This window comes from Myiozetetes cayanensis, unplaced genomic scaffold, assembly GCF_022539395.1.
Source record: "Myiozetetes cayanensis isolate MyiCay16 unplaced genomic scaffold, myiCay2020 scf6-25, whole genome shotgun sequence".
NCBI classification, from domain to species: Eukaryota; Metazoa; Chordata; class Aves; order Passeriformes; family Tyrannidae; genus Myiozetetes; species Myiozetetes cayanensis.
The window spans coordinates 18779935-18796826 of NW_026087853.1; the positions used below are offsets into that span (position 1 = coordinate 18779935).

Consider the following 16892-nt stretch of genomic DNA (forward strand, 5'->3'; position numbering starts at 1 on the left):
AATGTTAGAACTTGATTGTCTTAGCTGCTGCTAAGATACTAAGGGCACTCAGGAAACCTTTTTTCCCTTTAATATTCCAGTATCAGAAGGGTGGCAGAACCTGGGGGTGGGGTTGCATTTCAACGTAATGTTGCTATGGGACTCTCCAGCACAGCCAGAGCATCACAAGTGCAGCTGTTTTAAAAGTAGGGACCTTTGCTGATCTGCACACTTAAGAAGCTATGTTTATGTTTCTGATTTAATACTGGGTGAGTCCAAATTGCAGAAGGGGAGGTCATAAATCATTATTGGTTTCAAAGTTTGCTGAGAACAAACAAAAAAATGGAAGCATGCCCCTCCCCCAGAATAAGCAGCTAAATTAATCTATAATTCAATATTGTAGGTTTTTTTATGGCATTAACAATGACGGATTAATTATTTTGTATAAGACCATCTCATGGAAATGGTGAATCTAGGCCCTTGTTTCTGCCCACTGAAGCAGTCTTTGTTTATAATCAGAAATACAGAATCAAACTGAGTTTGAATTAGAGCATGTGCATGGCATTTGCAATCATTCAGTTTCCAGCTGTAGTAACTAGCAGTTTGAAGGGCTTAACCATTCTGGTTTTTTGAATACTACTAACCCACATTATAAAAGAACTGACAATTGTCTGTGCACCTTAATTATAGTTCCTCAAAGACTATAATTCCATTAAAACCAGTATAGATGTTACAAAATGATTTTTGCAATACCTGCTTGAAGGCAAATATTCATGCAGTGTTCTCCATTCTTACGGCAAGGCTTTCAGATAGCTGAGTGAAATGACCAGTGGTAATCTTGGTAGCAGTCTTACAGAGCTAGTCTGTACAGTTGGCTGTGAACAGATCTGATCCTCCTGGCACTCAGGCCACACAAGTGTTGACAAACCAGCTGGGCAGAGTGGCTCCTACCCTGAGTCCTGATGTCTGCAGGAGGAGTAGAGAGGCAGGCCCCAGTTCATTTGTTTGTGGTGTATGAATGAACTGAGCACAGCCAAGCTATATCTTGGTCTGGCCCCATTTAGCAGCAGGTATGGCAGAAGGATGATTTAGTGCTTCACTGGAGCAAAAGACCAGAGCAAATAAGTTGTTTCTTGTATCTGAGCTTGGATTTCTTTAAGCACAGTGTGGAAAGTATGTGCCCGAGTTAGACAGAGGCTGTGGCCAAACAGAAGCAAACCATGTGATTTGTGTAGTTGTACTGCAGACATTATAGAAGTCAGATAACAGATCTCACTACAAGGCAGATGTTCTTAAAACATGTTGGAGGAGCTACAGGTCAGCTTTCAATTCAGCAACTGTATGGCATAAAGTAACCTGAAGGGGTGATCCACTCCCATGGTCTAAGTGTAGATGTGAGGCAGTTCAATATAGTAAGTGCTAAAGGGAAAGTCATTCTAGCCCTGTAAGGGAGAGGTAAGCAGGGACAGCAGTAGTGGTGAGAAAGCAGGAGTTACAGGGTGTTTAGAGCAATAAACATGCTTAGATTAAACTCCAGCACTGAAGTATGGTAAAAACTGTGTCAGTCATCAAAAAATAAAAATACAAACATTATTAACTTGACTGGATAGCCTGATCTTCAAAATAAATTCAAATTAAACCATTTCCTAAACAGGTTTATTAAAAAGTGAGAGAGTAATAGTAAGGGAGTTTTTGCAGCACACCAATGTCCTAGTGTTTCTTACCTGTTATCTTACAAACACCTGAAAAATCAATATTTGCCTTTTACCACCATATAGCCATATGAAGAAGCTTCTTTTTCCACCTCACACAGCTAAACCAAGAATGACGAACAAAAGGCTAGATTTGTTTTAGGTCAGGATGACAGAAGCAGAAGAAATCTGTTCTATTTTAGGCTTAGTGAAAGTTTTAGAAGTTTTCTTTTAGAAAACAAACTGAACCTTTTGATACATAGGCATTTGAGAATGTCAACTTTTTTTTAAATCTCATTGTAATCATAAAACTTTGTCCTTTTTTTAGTCATGTAAGTACCCCCAAGTCTTATTGTTAGTCTCCTGCTACCTTAATTTTTTTTAGATTAGGGTATGCTTTATATTTGCTCAGTTTATATATATAAATTTTCCTACTGAGATGAGGTATTCACATCTACTTCCAGAATTATCATCAGAACAGCAACTTTTGACTTGCACTGATCAAAGTGTGAAACAAGAGGTTCAAATGAGTGGCTTGTCAAAAAGAAGACCGCACTGAAGGTACTTTCAGACATAGCAAGGGATATTCTATGGAAAAAGGATATGGAGAATGTTATCTTCTCACTCGATTCACTGTGTGCACAATCACCACTTGACCAGATTTTGGCTATGATACTTTAAGATATTATAGCTCAGTTTGTTTGCATTCTTCCATGAGAATTTGGTTCTGCACTGTCACAGCAGGAAGGTAATCATTGCCTGCGTCATGAATGCTTGTGAGAATCTGACCTATCCCTCGGCTGATTCTCTGCCCATATGAGCCACTGCTGTTTTTGGCTGAAATTGTCTGACCTCTGTAGACTTGAGCCTGATGCTCACATATACCAAACTTGCTTAGCAGGATAAACACATCTCTACGAAAAGCTTTGGTGAAAATCGCATAAAGAAAGGGGTTGGCACAAGAATTGAGGGGGTAGAAAAGTACCAGCAAAATTTTGGAATTGGTGACAGTTATCAGTGGTTTGTTCATAATGGCAGATAAAGCATGGAAAGAGATGGGAGCCATGCACAGAAAGTCTGTGAAAATCAACACAGCCATCCTCTTGGCAATTTTGGTGTCTTTGTCCCCTGACTTGTACTGAGGATTTCGCACAGTTACGTAGATTTTTATGTAGCAGGCACAAATGATGACAAAAGCAATAATGTTGCATATTAAAACGAAGACAACATAGGCTTCAGCCACTGGTGTTTCAGTGTCCATAGGCAAGCAGATGCTGACTTTGCTGTAGCTGCTGACCCCAAGCAGTGGCAACAAGGCAAGCAGAATGCATGAGAGCCACCCTCCCAGCATGATAACCAATGCGTGCCGGAGGCGAATCTTCCGATCTGGGCGCATGGCGAATGTGATGGCGTACCAGCGCTCCAGGGTGATCACAGTCAGCGTGTACACAGAAAGTTCGCTAGCAAAGACTGTGAAAAAGCCAGCTGTGTTGCAGCCGGGCCCAGTCTGCCACTCTATGGCATGGTTATAGTACTCTGACCTGGTGTAGAGATCCACTGAAGCGATCAGAAGGAGGTATAACCCCATGCAAAAGTCAGCGAAGGCCAAGTTGCACATCAAAAAACGTGGTACAGTCAGTTTATAATGGCTGGTGAGAAGGATGAAAAGGACAAAAATGTTACCTAGGATGGCAAGCAGATTCACAAACCACACCGCAATTCTCAGAAATTGATATCCCATTATATCCTCACAGGGATTAAACTCATCAGGCTCTGGGGTGCATATTACATCTTCGTTGCCTCCGCAGACAGGATAGTCATAATGACTGTCAAAGGTCTGGACATCTTCCATTTGAGGGTTTTTGAGCTCTTTGCCAAAGCCAAGATTTTCTTCTCCATGTTCTTCCAAGAAAATGTAATAATGAGGATTTTCGTGAAAATTTGTGAACTTGGTGTTTGTGTCATACACAGCATCAGTGTGGTCTGTGTATTCTTCTGCATAGTCTTTGTAAAATGGACCTCTGAGAGCTTTGACTGATCTCTTATGAAAGCTGTGGCTGCTGCTCTGGTTACAAGTCAGGTACTCCAGGATCCTGAAAGAGTAGCAGGGGAAATAATTTCTGGCATTTACAGTCTGACTGGAGCACAGTAATCAAAGGGAACACTTCAAATCATTACAAATGAAAACATAACTATAAAAATGTGAAGGGATGTATTTCTGTTAACAGAACATACAATGTATGTGTACAATAAGCTTGAGCATTTCTGGACTTTTTTTTTTTTTTTTACTATATTTTTACTTTCTCTGTTGCTGTCAGCTATCCCTGGTAGTAATTTGACTTGTTTGGTGTCCATAATTCCTCTTCCTGTTTGGGCTCTACATTCTTAGTAGGTAATGACATTTATCTGCTGTTTATCACTTCTTAGATAGTACACACAGTATTGCTTTCTTTTTTCAATGCTGCTCACAAATCAATTTCTCCCAGAATTTCCATCAGTTCAGTATCTGTTCTGTAGGTTCTTTACAGCTAACTAGCAGTGCAGTGATTTGGAATACTGTACTTTGTGGTGTGATGCAGCTGTATTTCTAGTGAAAAATTTTTCAGTAGTCAAAAGCTTTTCAGTTTGAAATCATGAGACTTGAGGCTATAATCCCTCCCACACTTTTCTCCAGGTCTTGCTACAGCACTGTACCCTTTTCTTTTTAGTTTCACTTTAATTCTGGGCTCAACAAGAGGATAAACTTCTAGAAAAGATCCTACAAAACATTCTTTTTCCTTCCAGTTTGCAATTGTAATCTCTGTTTCAAAGAGCATCGTTTTTACCTAGAAAAAATGGTAATAGAAGTGCCAATAGATGTAATTTTATGTTAATAATAAAGCATTGCCTTCACTTTCAAGGTTAAAAAAAGAATGACAGTGAAACTCACCCACTTTTTTTTTTCCAGCTCTTGAAAGCACAGCAGTGACTTGGGTATGATAGGTCAGCTCGCATTATCTGAAGAAATATCTTTACAGCTGGTAATTTCTTTAAAGTCCATGTATTTTTGGCCATTAGTTCTTTTATGCTTTCCAGTCCTTTGGCTGGAAGGTTAGAGACAGCTGTTCTGGAGACATCCCTAGGTAAAGGAAGAAAAAAAAAAAAACAAATGCCAGAACATTCACTGACTGGATCAGAATTTCTTCAGATTCTTACAGTACTTCAGGAGTTTCACAGAATTCTACAGCAAAAATCAAATCCAGAGGAGGTGGAGATTGCATATCACCTTGGTAAGTTCTGATACCATTCAAATTCAAGTAAGTTATTATTTCTCTGTGATTTTTTTATCTTATAAAACTCTTGTCTGTGATGTTTCATAATGCAGAATATGAATTATAAAGGAATATCACAATTTTTAAAATTACACAGTTAAAGCCAACCAGATACAAGTGCATATGCAAACACAAAGCTTTAAAAATTCTTTAAAGAAATCACATCTTCTATTGGAAGAGGTATATTCCCTTAGACTTTCTTAGACTCATTTTAATCTGTAAGCACACTTCAGTAGAAAGTATTACAATTACTAAAAGAATATTCTTTATATACGGAAATGAAAATCTTCTATATTAGTCCATCCTGAATATCTCAGAAAATTGAGTATTATGTTTGTTACTTTCTACTTGCTTGCTGAGGTAGAGTCAGTACCACCTCAGCAGACAGTTGATGGGGAAGGTGGCTTTCCTTTTGAACAGCCAGTTGAATGTCATCTGGTCCTGACAGTGTTTTCTGCTCAGGTTTTGTTTTGTCCCAGAACCTCTTCTACTGACTCTTGAGGTCAACATGTTCTCAAGAGTTACACTCTGTGAAAAAATAACCTGTAAAAAGGGTTCTAGTATAGAAACATTGAGCACTTTCATCATAAACACCCTAATAATAAACAATAATTCATCTTTTTTCTTTGCATTGGTTTTTAAGAGTGCTGTTCTTATCCCTCTAGAAGTCTTGCCTGCTGGCTAGTTTCTTGCACCTAAAAGAAAACTAGTACTAATTCTATGGTTTGTAGCAAACACCCACAACAGTGTTAGCCTTACTGTGTCCCCCTTTTATCTTAACCCATAAGCTCTCAACTTGCCCATCATCCATCCAAGACAGAGCTCGATACATTCCAAGTGCTGCCTCACATAGAGGGCAACTCCACCACCATGCCTTCCTGGTCTGTCTCTCCTAAATAGCAACATTCCAGTCGTGCAAACTGTCCCACCATGTCTCTGCAATCGCAATGAGATCAAAGCCCTGTGACAGCACACAGATCTCTGGTTCCTCCTGTTTGTTCCACTGCGTGTGTTGATGTACAGGCCCTTTATAGAAGTATTTGACTGTGTCAGTATCCCAGGAGGGGTGCAAAGGGATGCCCCATAGTCCTGTCTTGAGGTTATATCTTTGGATACTTGTATTCCCTCTTAAGTATCCCTTTGCTCCTTGGGTGATTGCTGTAGCTCTCCCCATACCTTATCTCTGTTAAGCTTGGCGATGTCCCCGTTCCCTTTCAAATGTAGTTTAAAGCTCCCCCTGCTAACTTCTGAGCTAAGATCCTTTTTACTTTTTGAGTCATTTTACAGAACTCTCCTTCTGGAGCAAAACATCTTGGTAAACTAGATCTTGGAACAGATCTTACCAAGACAAGACTGACCTTTCAGCAACCCTCACAGGTGTCCATCAAGTCCTCATGGTGGTGGCAGTTATCTGCAAGTAGGTAATGTGGTTAAATGCTGTGTGATGGGAAATACTGAGACTTTTTGGAAGGGAAGTGATACCTCACAAACTCTTGGGAGTTCTTTAGAGATGTACTGACACAAGCCATGGAGAAAGGTGATCCTGTTTGTGCAAAGAATTGGGATTTCTGAAAAGCCTTTACAAAATCAAATACCAAGGGCTGTTGAGGTAACTAATCTGTTATGTGTCAAAGGGAATGGCTCTCCTGAATTAATTAAAAAATAAAAGAGTGGGGGAAAAGCCTGAAGATGTGACAACTTTTCATACTACAGCAAGAATGGGAAATTAATTGATATCTGAATATACAGGTCATTACAACAGGGTCCATAGAGTCTAGGCTAGCACTGGTACTACTGAAATACTCATGAACTGTCTGGAAAGAAAATGAGACCAGCTGCAACAAAGCTTGTTTCTGATACAAAGTAATACAAGGTAGTGAAAGCTGAAGGTGATTGTCTAAAGAAGCAGAAGGGTCCTGCAATACTGTGTGACTGAGCAGTAAAATAATTGATATGATTCAGTATTGATAAATGTAAAGTACATTTATGATCAAGCAATTTTAACTGTACAAGGATGACAATGGGGTTTAATTTAGCTAGCACTCTGGAGAGATCTTTGAGTCCTCTGCAAATGTCAGGTCAGTGCTTTTAGTAATGTTGAAGGGAAATAGAATGATAAGAAGTTTTGGGAAAGATCTAGAAAATAGAACAGAAGAACTTCACTTTGTAAATCTGACTGTAACAAATATATGCAGTTCTGAAAATACTATATGCACTTACAATTAGAGCATGAAAAGCTACAGCTAGGATGATAAAAGTAGCAAGTTGTTTATATATGAAGTGATAAGGAGCAGATAAAGACTTTTCTCTTGGGAAGAGCTATGACTGGAAGCAGTAGTAGACTATAGTGCCATGCATATTGGTAATGATTATTCACTCTTGTGAGATGAGTTTTAGGGAGACCTAAGAATATGCGACTTAAAAATGAGAAAAGGCGTAATCTTTTCACAAAACTGCACATTCTATTGTGAAAGTCATTGCTGTGGTTCATTGTGCAGGTCAAAAAACCAAAGTAACAAGAAGAACAATATACCTCTTTGTTTTGTTGTTCCCATCAGAAATGACTGGGTCAGGAGGAACACCCTAGGGAACAAGGGCTCTTGCCTTGGAAACAACTGCTGAGAGGAGTTTCTCCAGGGCCCTGGATGCACAGGGAAGGGAACTGCAGCTTCTGGAGAGCTGCGAGCAGAAGGGAACAGCGAGCCCAGGGCTAAGAAGGAGTCAATTTCCCAGGGAGCAGAGGTGAACACACAAAGTTTGTGGCAACTTAGAATGTTATCAAGAAAGATCTGTTCAGTGAGAAGAAAGAGCTTGGAAGAATTACTAATAAGATTGTGTAATTTCTTTTCTATCTTACTGAATCCTTTGAAGTATTTTGTGTATGTGCATAGAGGTGTGTATTTAAGCAGTTAGGTATTGCAGGTGTTGTTTTGAAGCACTCTACTTGCTTTATACTGGGGAGCTTGGGTAAAAGTTACAGGCACAGCTGCACTGACATTCCTGTTGATTTAGGATTAAACCTATTGCAGACCTGCCTTGCAGACTGCTCTGAGTGTTGTGCCTATCTCCTCAGAGTTACCTGGGACTTCTACATAGGCCTTTGACAAATGCCCACAAGGCTGATACTGAAACTGGGCAACCACACTCCTTGTGGAAGGTGTCAAATGTTTAGGATTATGGTGAAGGCAAGCAACATTCACTTCTAGCCTAGATCCAGACCAGACTTTAGCTTTTAAATAGCCTTGGTCTACAGGTCGCTCAGGTGCTGGAAATTGTCTGCGGCAATGTAGAGCTCTACACTGTGAAGCGTAACAGCAACCAAAGTGCTCTCAACCAAATTCAACATTTTGGCTTGATAGCTGGTTTGTTTTGTCCTCACGTTTTCTTATAAATCTCAAGTGACAATTCTAGACTGTTGCTTATCTCATATGAAATTTACACATTAGATTAAATGTTAAAAGAGACTCTATAGATCTTCAGATAAATGTGGGAATAAAATACAGCTTATGATTTCAGAGATGTTGTTTTCTGAACCAACTGTATATATAATAGAAGTGTTAACAGATATTTAGTTGCCCAAATTTTATTTCTTTTTTCCTGGGTTATTATTTTTTGGTCTTAATTCTTTGTTGGCTTTATGAAGTCACAGATAATAGTTTTGCCAACAATCCTTTTCATTGCTGTAAGCATGCAATTGTAGTATGAAATCAAGTAATACTGATTATTTCAAAGACAGATAATTAAGAAAAAGAGAGTGATTGCATCATAGTACAGTTGAGAATTTTTACCGAATCATATACAGATTTCTGAACGTTGCAATAGTTAAAAAAGCATAAAATATATAATAAATATATAATAGATGGGCTTAGACTACAGATATTATTTTATTCTCTTCTGAAAGATTTTTTTAAATCTACAAATTTGCACTGCTTGATTAGCAGAATACAGAGTGCTCCTGTTGCTTGAAGACTTGCTTGTGCCAAGCAACAGGAACAGAATCTCCTGAGGTATGACCCTTTCTTAGATTGGGAAATGATGCTTTAAAGACCAATTCTGCGTTCTGGAGAGAATTAACTAATCATATATATCTTGTGTGACTGTAATGTTTTGAGTTTGGACTGTGTGTTTTGTAAAAGCTAACTGACTAATGAGCCTGATTGTATTTTTGTTGTACTCTGTCGAACTTTTGCTCTAGGCAGCAGCTGTCATTGCATTTAGTAAATCAGGTCCACTGAGTTGCTGCATCCTTGCCAAGATTTCATTTTCAGATGAAGAGCAATGTTATTATCCTGTTAAAATAGTTTTCTAAAGGGAATAGTCTGTGTATACATCTATGCAGGTGCTGTATACATCAGTGACAAAGGCACCAGAATTACTGACTCCCTCCTCCTTTTGCCGTTGTAAATTGAAAATTTGAAAAAAAAAAAAATAACCAAACTTTTCAATACCTGTTTAAATAAAACGTCTAATTAGGGGGTCTGAAAGCATGGCCAAGCTAACACAACAAAGATATAAACAGGCACAATTCTTTGTAGTTAAATTTTTCTCATTGATTTTCTTTAAAGTCAAATGTAATATTACCCCATTAGGGTGGATCCATAATCTGTATTTCATTCTTTAAGTTGCTGTTGCTGCTGAAATTCTGATCAGAAATAAGTGCCATTTGTGGGGCAGATGTTCCATCAACCATAAATTCTTATCTTGATTTAAGAGTGCATAAAGGGAACTCCATATAATTAGTTCTTCCAGCTTGCTAAGGGAGGCAAGACAAAGTTTCTCTTTTGAGATCCGTAGATGTTCTTTTTTTTTTCTGCATACTGCTCCCACTATAAACAATACCATTCATTGCTTCAGTAAAAAAAGCAATATTCTCACGATAATTTCCCATAGAGTTAATTTTCAAGACAAAACAGTTTTGAAAGTAGAACTTTCTTTTTGAGGAATATCCAATGGCCGGCTAATAACAGCTAAGTGTCTGAACCAAAAATTACTTAAATTATTTCTTATAATAAGCCAAGCTGTTTACACTGCCCAAGGAATATGGAAGGGCTGTATTGGTCAGACTGTTATGCAAGTTAACAAATCTCTGTTCTTTCTATAAATGACTCATTAGTATTGATCATGATGGTGTAGTGGGGAGTGTATACTAAAGCACTAATTCCAAGGACACCTCTGTTTCCTGTGGGAGATGTTAATGGGCATTGGCATGACACAACAATAAATACTAGGTTTCCACTCAGTTTTTGTGTTTGGCTGGCATAGAGTTAAATTTCTTCACAGCAGCTAATATGAGGCTACGTTTTTGATTTGTGAGTGAAAATTGTGTTGATAATACAGTGATATTTCAGCTATCCCTGGGCTTACACTGAGCCAAGGCATTTTCTGCTCCTCATACCATCTGACCAGCGAAGAGGCTGAGGATGCACAAGAATTTGGGAGGGGACACAGCCAGGACAGCTGACCCCAACTGATCAAGGGATATTCCAGACCTTATCACATCATGCTCAGTGATTAAAAACTGGGTGGAAATTTGCCAGGACTGCCATTGCTTGGGGACTGGCTGGGCATCAATGGGCTGGTGGTGAGCAATTGTTTTTGTTGCATCACTTGTTGTTCTTGGATTTGGTTTGCTTTCTTTCCTCTGGTTTGTGTTTTGGGTTTTTTTGTATTTTTTGTTTTTGGTTGGGTTTATTTGTGTGGTTTTTTATTATTAAACTGTAATTATCTCAGTCCCTGAGGTTTCTCACTTTTACCCTTCCAGTTCTCTCCCCCATCCCACTGGGTGCAGGGCTAAGTAAGCAACTGTGAGGAGCTGAGATTCAGACCAGAGTTAAACTGTGACACTGTATTAAAATCTTTAGCTTAGGACTAGTATATCACAGCTACCATGATGTGAAATGCTCTGGCTTTTTAAATCACTGTTGATTTACTATGCTTACATGCCATTTTTTGCTTTCTGCCTTTGAGAAGTGATACCTCTCTCTGTAATGACACTATTTCTCTTTAGTTGTAAGTACTACTAGGACTCTTATTAGCCATGGAGTAGGAGATGGATAGCTGGCTGTTTAGACTGAAATATAAAACATCTTGAGACTGAGGATCAATGGTAGCTGGGATAGCACAATAATTGTAGAAGATTGGAAAAAATTCAAGTCATTTGGGAGATCTAACTTAAAAACATAGAATAAGAGGGAAATTCTTTACAGTTAGATAGGCATATCCTAGGAAGTCATCTCTAGCTCCTAAACCAAGAGGTTTCATGTAGCTCACATGCCTCAGAGTTAGCCCTTGCAGAGGAGCTTACCTGGCAATGTTATTACAGCATATGATTAACCCACAACCCTTAGCAGCATTTTAACTTGTTCACCTGTCTAGCATAACAATAACAACATTGGTGCTTTAAATACCAACGGTAACCAAAGTTGGAGTCAAGAGTCAAAAATCTGTGCTGCTGCAAGCTCTTATCTCCCTTTAACTTAAGATCCTCAGTATTTGGTCTTCTGCCATCTCTAGGAAGAAGGTTTTCAACCCATTGTGCCACCTGTAGCCTCAGAGGGAAGATGTGCAATGCTATGTTTGGAGGCTGTATGACACCCAAAATATAGCAGAAGATTGCACCTTGCTTGGAGACTGTATTTATTGTGACCATGTAATATCATAATGGAAATATGTAATGGAAATCCAGGTAAAGTTCTATCAACTGAAAAATGTCTTTCTGTCCAGGAACAAAATGAGAAAGGGCTTCTCTGATGTCATCTGCAATATTTAGGTAAAGGCCTTATTATCCAAATACTAATTAAAAAAAGGCTGCCATATCACCAACCCAGCCTCTGTCACAGTTGTCTGACCATGACCATTCTAGTTCAGGAGTAGGTAGCCTGACCCCTCCTGAAAGCAGAAACAGTGGAAATTAAGGTGATGCAACTAGCAGAGAGGAAGAGGAGCAACAGCCACCACAGACAGGAAGCTGAACAGCCCCTTTGTGAGCTTTGTGAGTTTCCTATGTTGCTGGTAGCTAGCCTGATGTTCTAGAGTTGGAAAGATTCTGGAAGAAAAATAATATCTTCTGCACTTTTTGTTATTATAGCTAGCTGCTAGGATTCTTCTGTGAACACTATACTGTTATTCTGCTGTGAATATACTATTTTCCTGAAGAGCAGAAAGTAAAAGTTATTCTTACATGGATTGAGCACTGCCAACACCATCTGGTTTTGCAGTGGAGGAGGAAGTCCCTCTTTCACTATTTCAGTTCTCCTTGTGATCAGTTGTATGCTCTACATTACATACTACAAGATTTGAGCCAGGGAACATGATTCTTCAAGAAGTCCTTAGCCTCTTTAAAGCTTCTATTTTCATTCTGTAGTGTGATTCCTAATTTTAGTGAAAAGTTCTTTGGAGAACTATAAAATCAGACTGGAAGCAAATTACATGAGAAAGAAGAAAAGACAGCACCAGAAGTAAGTATTTTTTCTTTCTAAAATTACTTTTCCATCTCTTTCAATTTCCTTTACATGAGTGCTACTAGGGTCCTTGTTTTATATTACAGTTGTACAGTCATAAAACAGATTGTAGTATGGAATCTTTCAAAAGAAAAATTGGTAGGAATGGTGTATGTAGTGTAAGATACAAGCATTTCATAAATCAGTTCCCTAAAGCACAGCTTCTGTTCCTGGTATTATTTTTGTAAATATACTATTCCCATCCCTTCTGCTCTGCTTCTAGTGATTGGAAAAAAAGTGCAACCTAAAATAGTATTATTTTTTAAAGATTTCTCTACTTCATTTTCTCCTACTTACAGTAGAGTTGGTCCACTATGCACTCCCAGAAATGCATCATCATTGATAACTTCCAGGTATTTGTTCTTGTGCAGATAGCTGCAGAAACAAACAAAACACAGTGATACGGAAATAGTTATCCATAGGTTACAGAAGATCTCCAGTTTACTTGCCTGAACAGATTTACAAAATCAATATGTATAAGGGTCATCCTATCCCAATAGTATATTTAAGCATAATCAGTTAGCTCATTTTCTGTGTACCCAAGAAACAAAATACAGGTTTTCCGTTTTGAAAAGAAATTAAATTCTTCAATTAATAAACTTCCTAATTTTTTTTTCCTCATTGTCATACACATAATAAGGACACATGGATGCACACTGTATCTTCAGGTACATATGCGTGATGCTGAGGTGAAATAGTTTTGATTTCTTTTATCAGAATGAGGTATGGGGAATTACATTGTTACAGAATCACAGAATATTCTGAGTTGGAAGGGACCCACAAGGATCACTGAGTCCAGTTCTTAAGAGAAAGGCCCATACAGGGATCGAACCCACAACCTTGACATTATTAGTGTCATGCTCTAACCAACGAAGCTAGCAAATTACGAACAAGCAAGAAAATAATTTCCTCTGTGTTTTGAGTTTGATAAAAGTTTTAAATGCTTTAAAATCTCCATAGTGAAGTGTAGGTTTCCTTTTACAGGTCAAAAGTTAAGACTGAAGTTGTGTTATAAGAAGAGCAACAGTGGGAGTATAGAGAGTAACTTCAAAGTAAAAAAAATAATTCTAAAGTCTTGGGAAAATCATGAACAATTTCCTGAGTATCCAACCCATGCTTTCCTGACATATGTAAAGCTGCAAATTTCTCCTATCATTACATGACTGAGGTAAGCAAAGACCAACATTAATTCCCATCACTCTGTAAACCGATGTATAATAAAGTATGGATTCGGGAGGTAGGGAATTTAGAGTTGAATTAAAGGTGCATGATTAAAAACAGGTAATGCAAGGCTACTGAACACTCAAAAAATTAGCATAACCCAAATGGCACAATCCATGTTAAATTAATTTATGGGGTTTTAGGTTTAAAATTTACTGATCTAGAATGAATCTTGATTTTGTTGTTGTTGTTTTTTAGCTGGATTCCTATTTACCATGGTCTGAAACGGTCGTTTGAGAAACTTACATGGATTATTATTGCAGGTAATTCAGTTAAGTTCCAAATTGCTTCTGAGGGGCTATGCATTTCTGTCTGAAGAAATGCATAGTAGAATTTATAGTTTTTGTGAAAAGACTTGGGAGAAATAATTGGCTTTACTGGCTCCACAATTGTAGGTGTACAAAAAAAAACGTGCTGCAGAAGCACAGTGTTGTGTTTTAACCCCCACTGACAGCTAAGAACCACTCAGCTACTCGTATGCCCCCACCTCCCAGTGAAGGGGGAGTTGGAAAGAAGGAGAAACCAGCATGTTGAGATAAGATCAATTTAATAATTGGGAAAAAAATTGTAGTGGAAAGGCAGACAGCAATAAAACCCCAAAGCCTCAAGTGTTTCATGATACCATTGCTCACTACCCACTGACTGATGCTCAGCCAGGCCCCCAGCAGTGCTTGGGCCCTCCCAACCAAGTCTCCCCCCCAGTTCATATGCTGGGCATGATGTTCTTTTGTGTGGTCTTTGGCCAGTTCAGGTCAGCTGTCCTGGATGTGCTTCCTCACGGCTTTGTGTGCACCTGCTCGCTGGCAGAGACTGGGAAACTGAAAAGGCCTTGACTTAAGGTAAGCACTGCACAGCAACAACTGAAACCATCAGTGTGTTATCAACATGAGAACAATCTCATACTGTATCCAAAACACAGTACTGTACCAGCTACTAGGAAGAAAATTATTACTATTCCAGCTGAAAAAAGGACAAATATACAAATATGCATTAGTTGGGTATATTTGACACATTAAAAATGTGGGTTTGGAACAATTGTCCAACTAAAATGTACTTCACGCATGTAAATTTCCTTGATGAGGTGATTTCTCCTCATTATCTAGGAGGGAGAAGGATTTGCAGTTATATGCAGCTGGGTCTCCTAAACACACAGACAGGAATATGTTGAATTAACTGAGCAAAGAAAAGAGACTGAAGATTAGGTTGCATCGTATATATAATCCATACATGTGTGTCTGCTTATACACGTACACGTGGATACTACTGTGATAATTCTTTCCCTAAGACAGCAATTAAACTCTGGGTGGTGTTTTTACTTAATTCAATCAAATTCTGTCACAATGTTTACAAGAGAAACAACTTGCAGACATGAAACCTAGTCATGCCTTTTAACTTAATTTAGATGGAATTTGAAATCTTATGATGAGATTAAGAATCATTTACCAAATATAGTAGTCCCTGGAGGAGGATGGAGAAGCATCTAGCTCCTTTGGCTGAGAGGAATGAAGACAAGAAGCAGGAAGACACAACAGTCCAAGTGTTTTGTTTCTGTACTATTACGAGAAAGAACCTCTGAGAGAAGGTTGAACCAAGGCAGCAAAAGGGATGGTACAGTTCCAGGACCACATTTCGGGTCAGAAATGCAATCAACCCATTAAGGAGGAGAACACAGAAAGTTGTCAAGGGAGATTTTAGAGGAACATGTCTGTTTCCCTTGATGAAATAATGGCAAAATGATCAATCCTGTAAAGGCTCTGAAGGACTAGGGTGCTTAGGCAGGCGATACTTGTAGCACTTTTGACTATTCCATTTATAAATTTTATCATTTTTCAACCTAGTGGTAAGGGTAAAGTGTAATTGCCCCAGTAGCAAACCGCAGATGAAAGCATGAGGCTGCAGTTTGGGAGAGCAACAGGGCCCACAGACTGCAATATTACAGGTAGCTCAGGTCCAGGAGAAGCAGGAGGATGAACTCATAGAGACAAAAGCATGGCAACAGTGGATGACCCAGACCCAGTAAACCACAAGCTTCAGGATTACTTGACATTTTACCAGCAAGGGCACAGGGCTGGTGGAGGCTTTGTAAGGCAAGAATGAATTAAAAGATGGCTGCAGATGATGACCGTGAAACATTGCTCAAGAGAAAACAATGTGGTCCTCAGTCCGACTAAAGGACAGAAACTTTGCAAGAAATGCAGACAGGCTGCATTATGGAGGTAATGTTTCACAGGGTAGAGTAATTTCATAAAATTTCAGAGTGCAGTTGGCACAGAAATTATAAGATGACCAGATCTATTAAAGAAATTAAGTAAAATAAAAGGAGAAAGAATATGATTCTATCTATGTAAGTAGTAATGCCTCAAGCAGGGAGGGATGTTTGGTACTTTGTTATAAACATTTACAAATGAACTGGTGATGTAACTAGGAAGGCAAAAAGTGCAACAGAAAGGTGGTCACAACAAATTTAAGAGAGTGTCCATAATGTTCAGAAAATCACAGAATATTCTGAGTTGGAAGGGACCCACAGGGATCACAAAGTCCAACTCCTGCCTGTGCACAGGATAGCCCCAAGAGTCACACCATGCGCCTGAAAGTATTCTCCAAACACTTCTTGAACTATGTCAGGTTTGGTGCTGTGACCACTTCCCTGGGGAGCCTGTTCCAGTGCCCAATCACCCTCTGGGTGAAGAACCTCTTTCTAATATCCATCTTAAACCTCCCCTGACACAGCTTCAGGCCATTCCCTGGAGTCCTGTCACTGGTCACCAGAGAGATCAGTGCCTGCCCCTCCTCTTCCTCTCATAAGAAAGTTACAACTGCAGTGAGATCTCCCTTCAGTCTCCTACAGACTGAACAGACCAAGTGACCTCAGGTGCTCCTCCAGAGGCTTCCTCTCTAGACCCTTCACCATCTTTATAGCCCTTTGTAGCTCTCTAATAGCTCTATATCTTTTGTTGCCCAAAATTGCACATGGTACTCAGGATGAGGCCACAGGAGAGCAGAGCAGAGCAGGACAGTCACCTACCTTGACTAGCTGGCAAGCCAGGGTGTGGAAAAAATCAAGTTAAGATTCTAATCTCTCCTGGTTGAAGTCATTGGCAATTTTTTCATAACATTCACTGAATATAAGTTTATATTGATCACCATAGCGAGAAATGAGAAGTAAATGCACTTCATCTGTGTTACACAAC

At 39.0% G+C, this 16892-nt stretch overlaps 1 protein-coding gene and 1 long non-coding RNA gene across 5 annotated transcripts in view; one reads left to right on the forward strand and one right to left on the reverse strand.

The window, feature by feature from the left end:
- Positions 1 to 2117: 2117 nt before the first annotated feature.
- TSHR (thyroid stimulating hormone receptor) overlaps positions 2118 to 16892 on the reverse strand; it is a 57091-nt gene continuing 42316 nt past the window's right edge. For 3 of the 4 annotated variants that reach the window (XM_050336022.1, XM_050336019.1, XM_050336018.1), the window contains 3 exons: positions 12778 to 12855; positions 4600 to 4788; positions 2118 to 3763 (listed from right to left, as the gene is read on the reverse strand). In XM_050336022.1, coding sequence (XP_050191979.1) covers positions 2356 to 3763; positions 4600 to 4788; positions 12778 to 12855 — 1675 coding nt within the window. In that variant the 3' untranslated portion in view covers positions 2118 to 2355. The remainder of the gene's footprint in view (positions 3764 to 4599; positions 4789 to 12777; positions 12856 to 16892) is intronic. The other variant, XM_050336021.1, reaches the window with a different exon arrangement.
- On the forward strand, positions 12319 to 14530 carry LOC126650799 (uncharacterized). The gene is made up of 4 exons (XR_007631503.1): positions 12319 to 12438; positions 13465 to 13648; positions 13900 to 13964; positions 14448 to 14530. It is a non-coding gene; the product is annotated as an uncharacterized LOC126650799 (long non-coding RNA).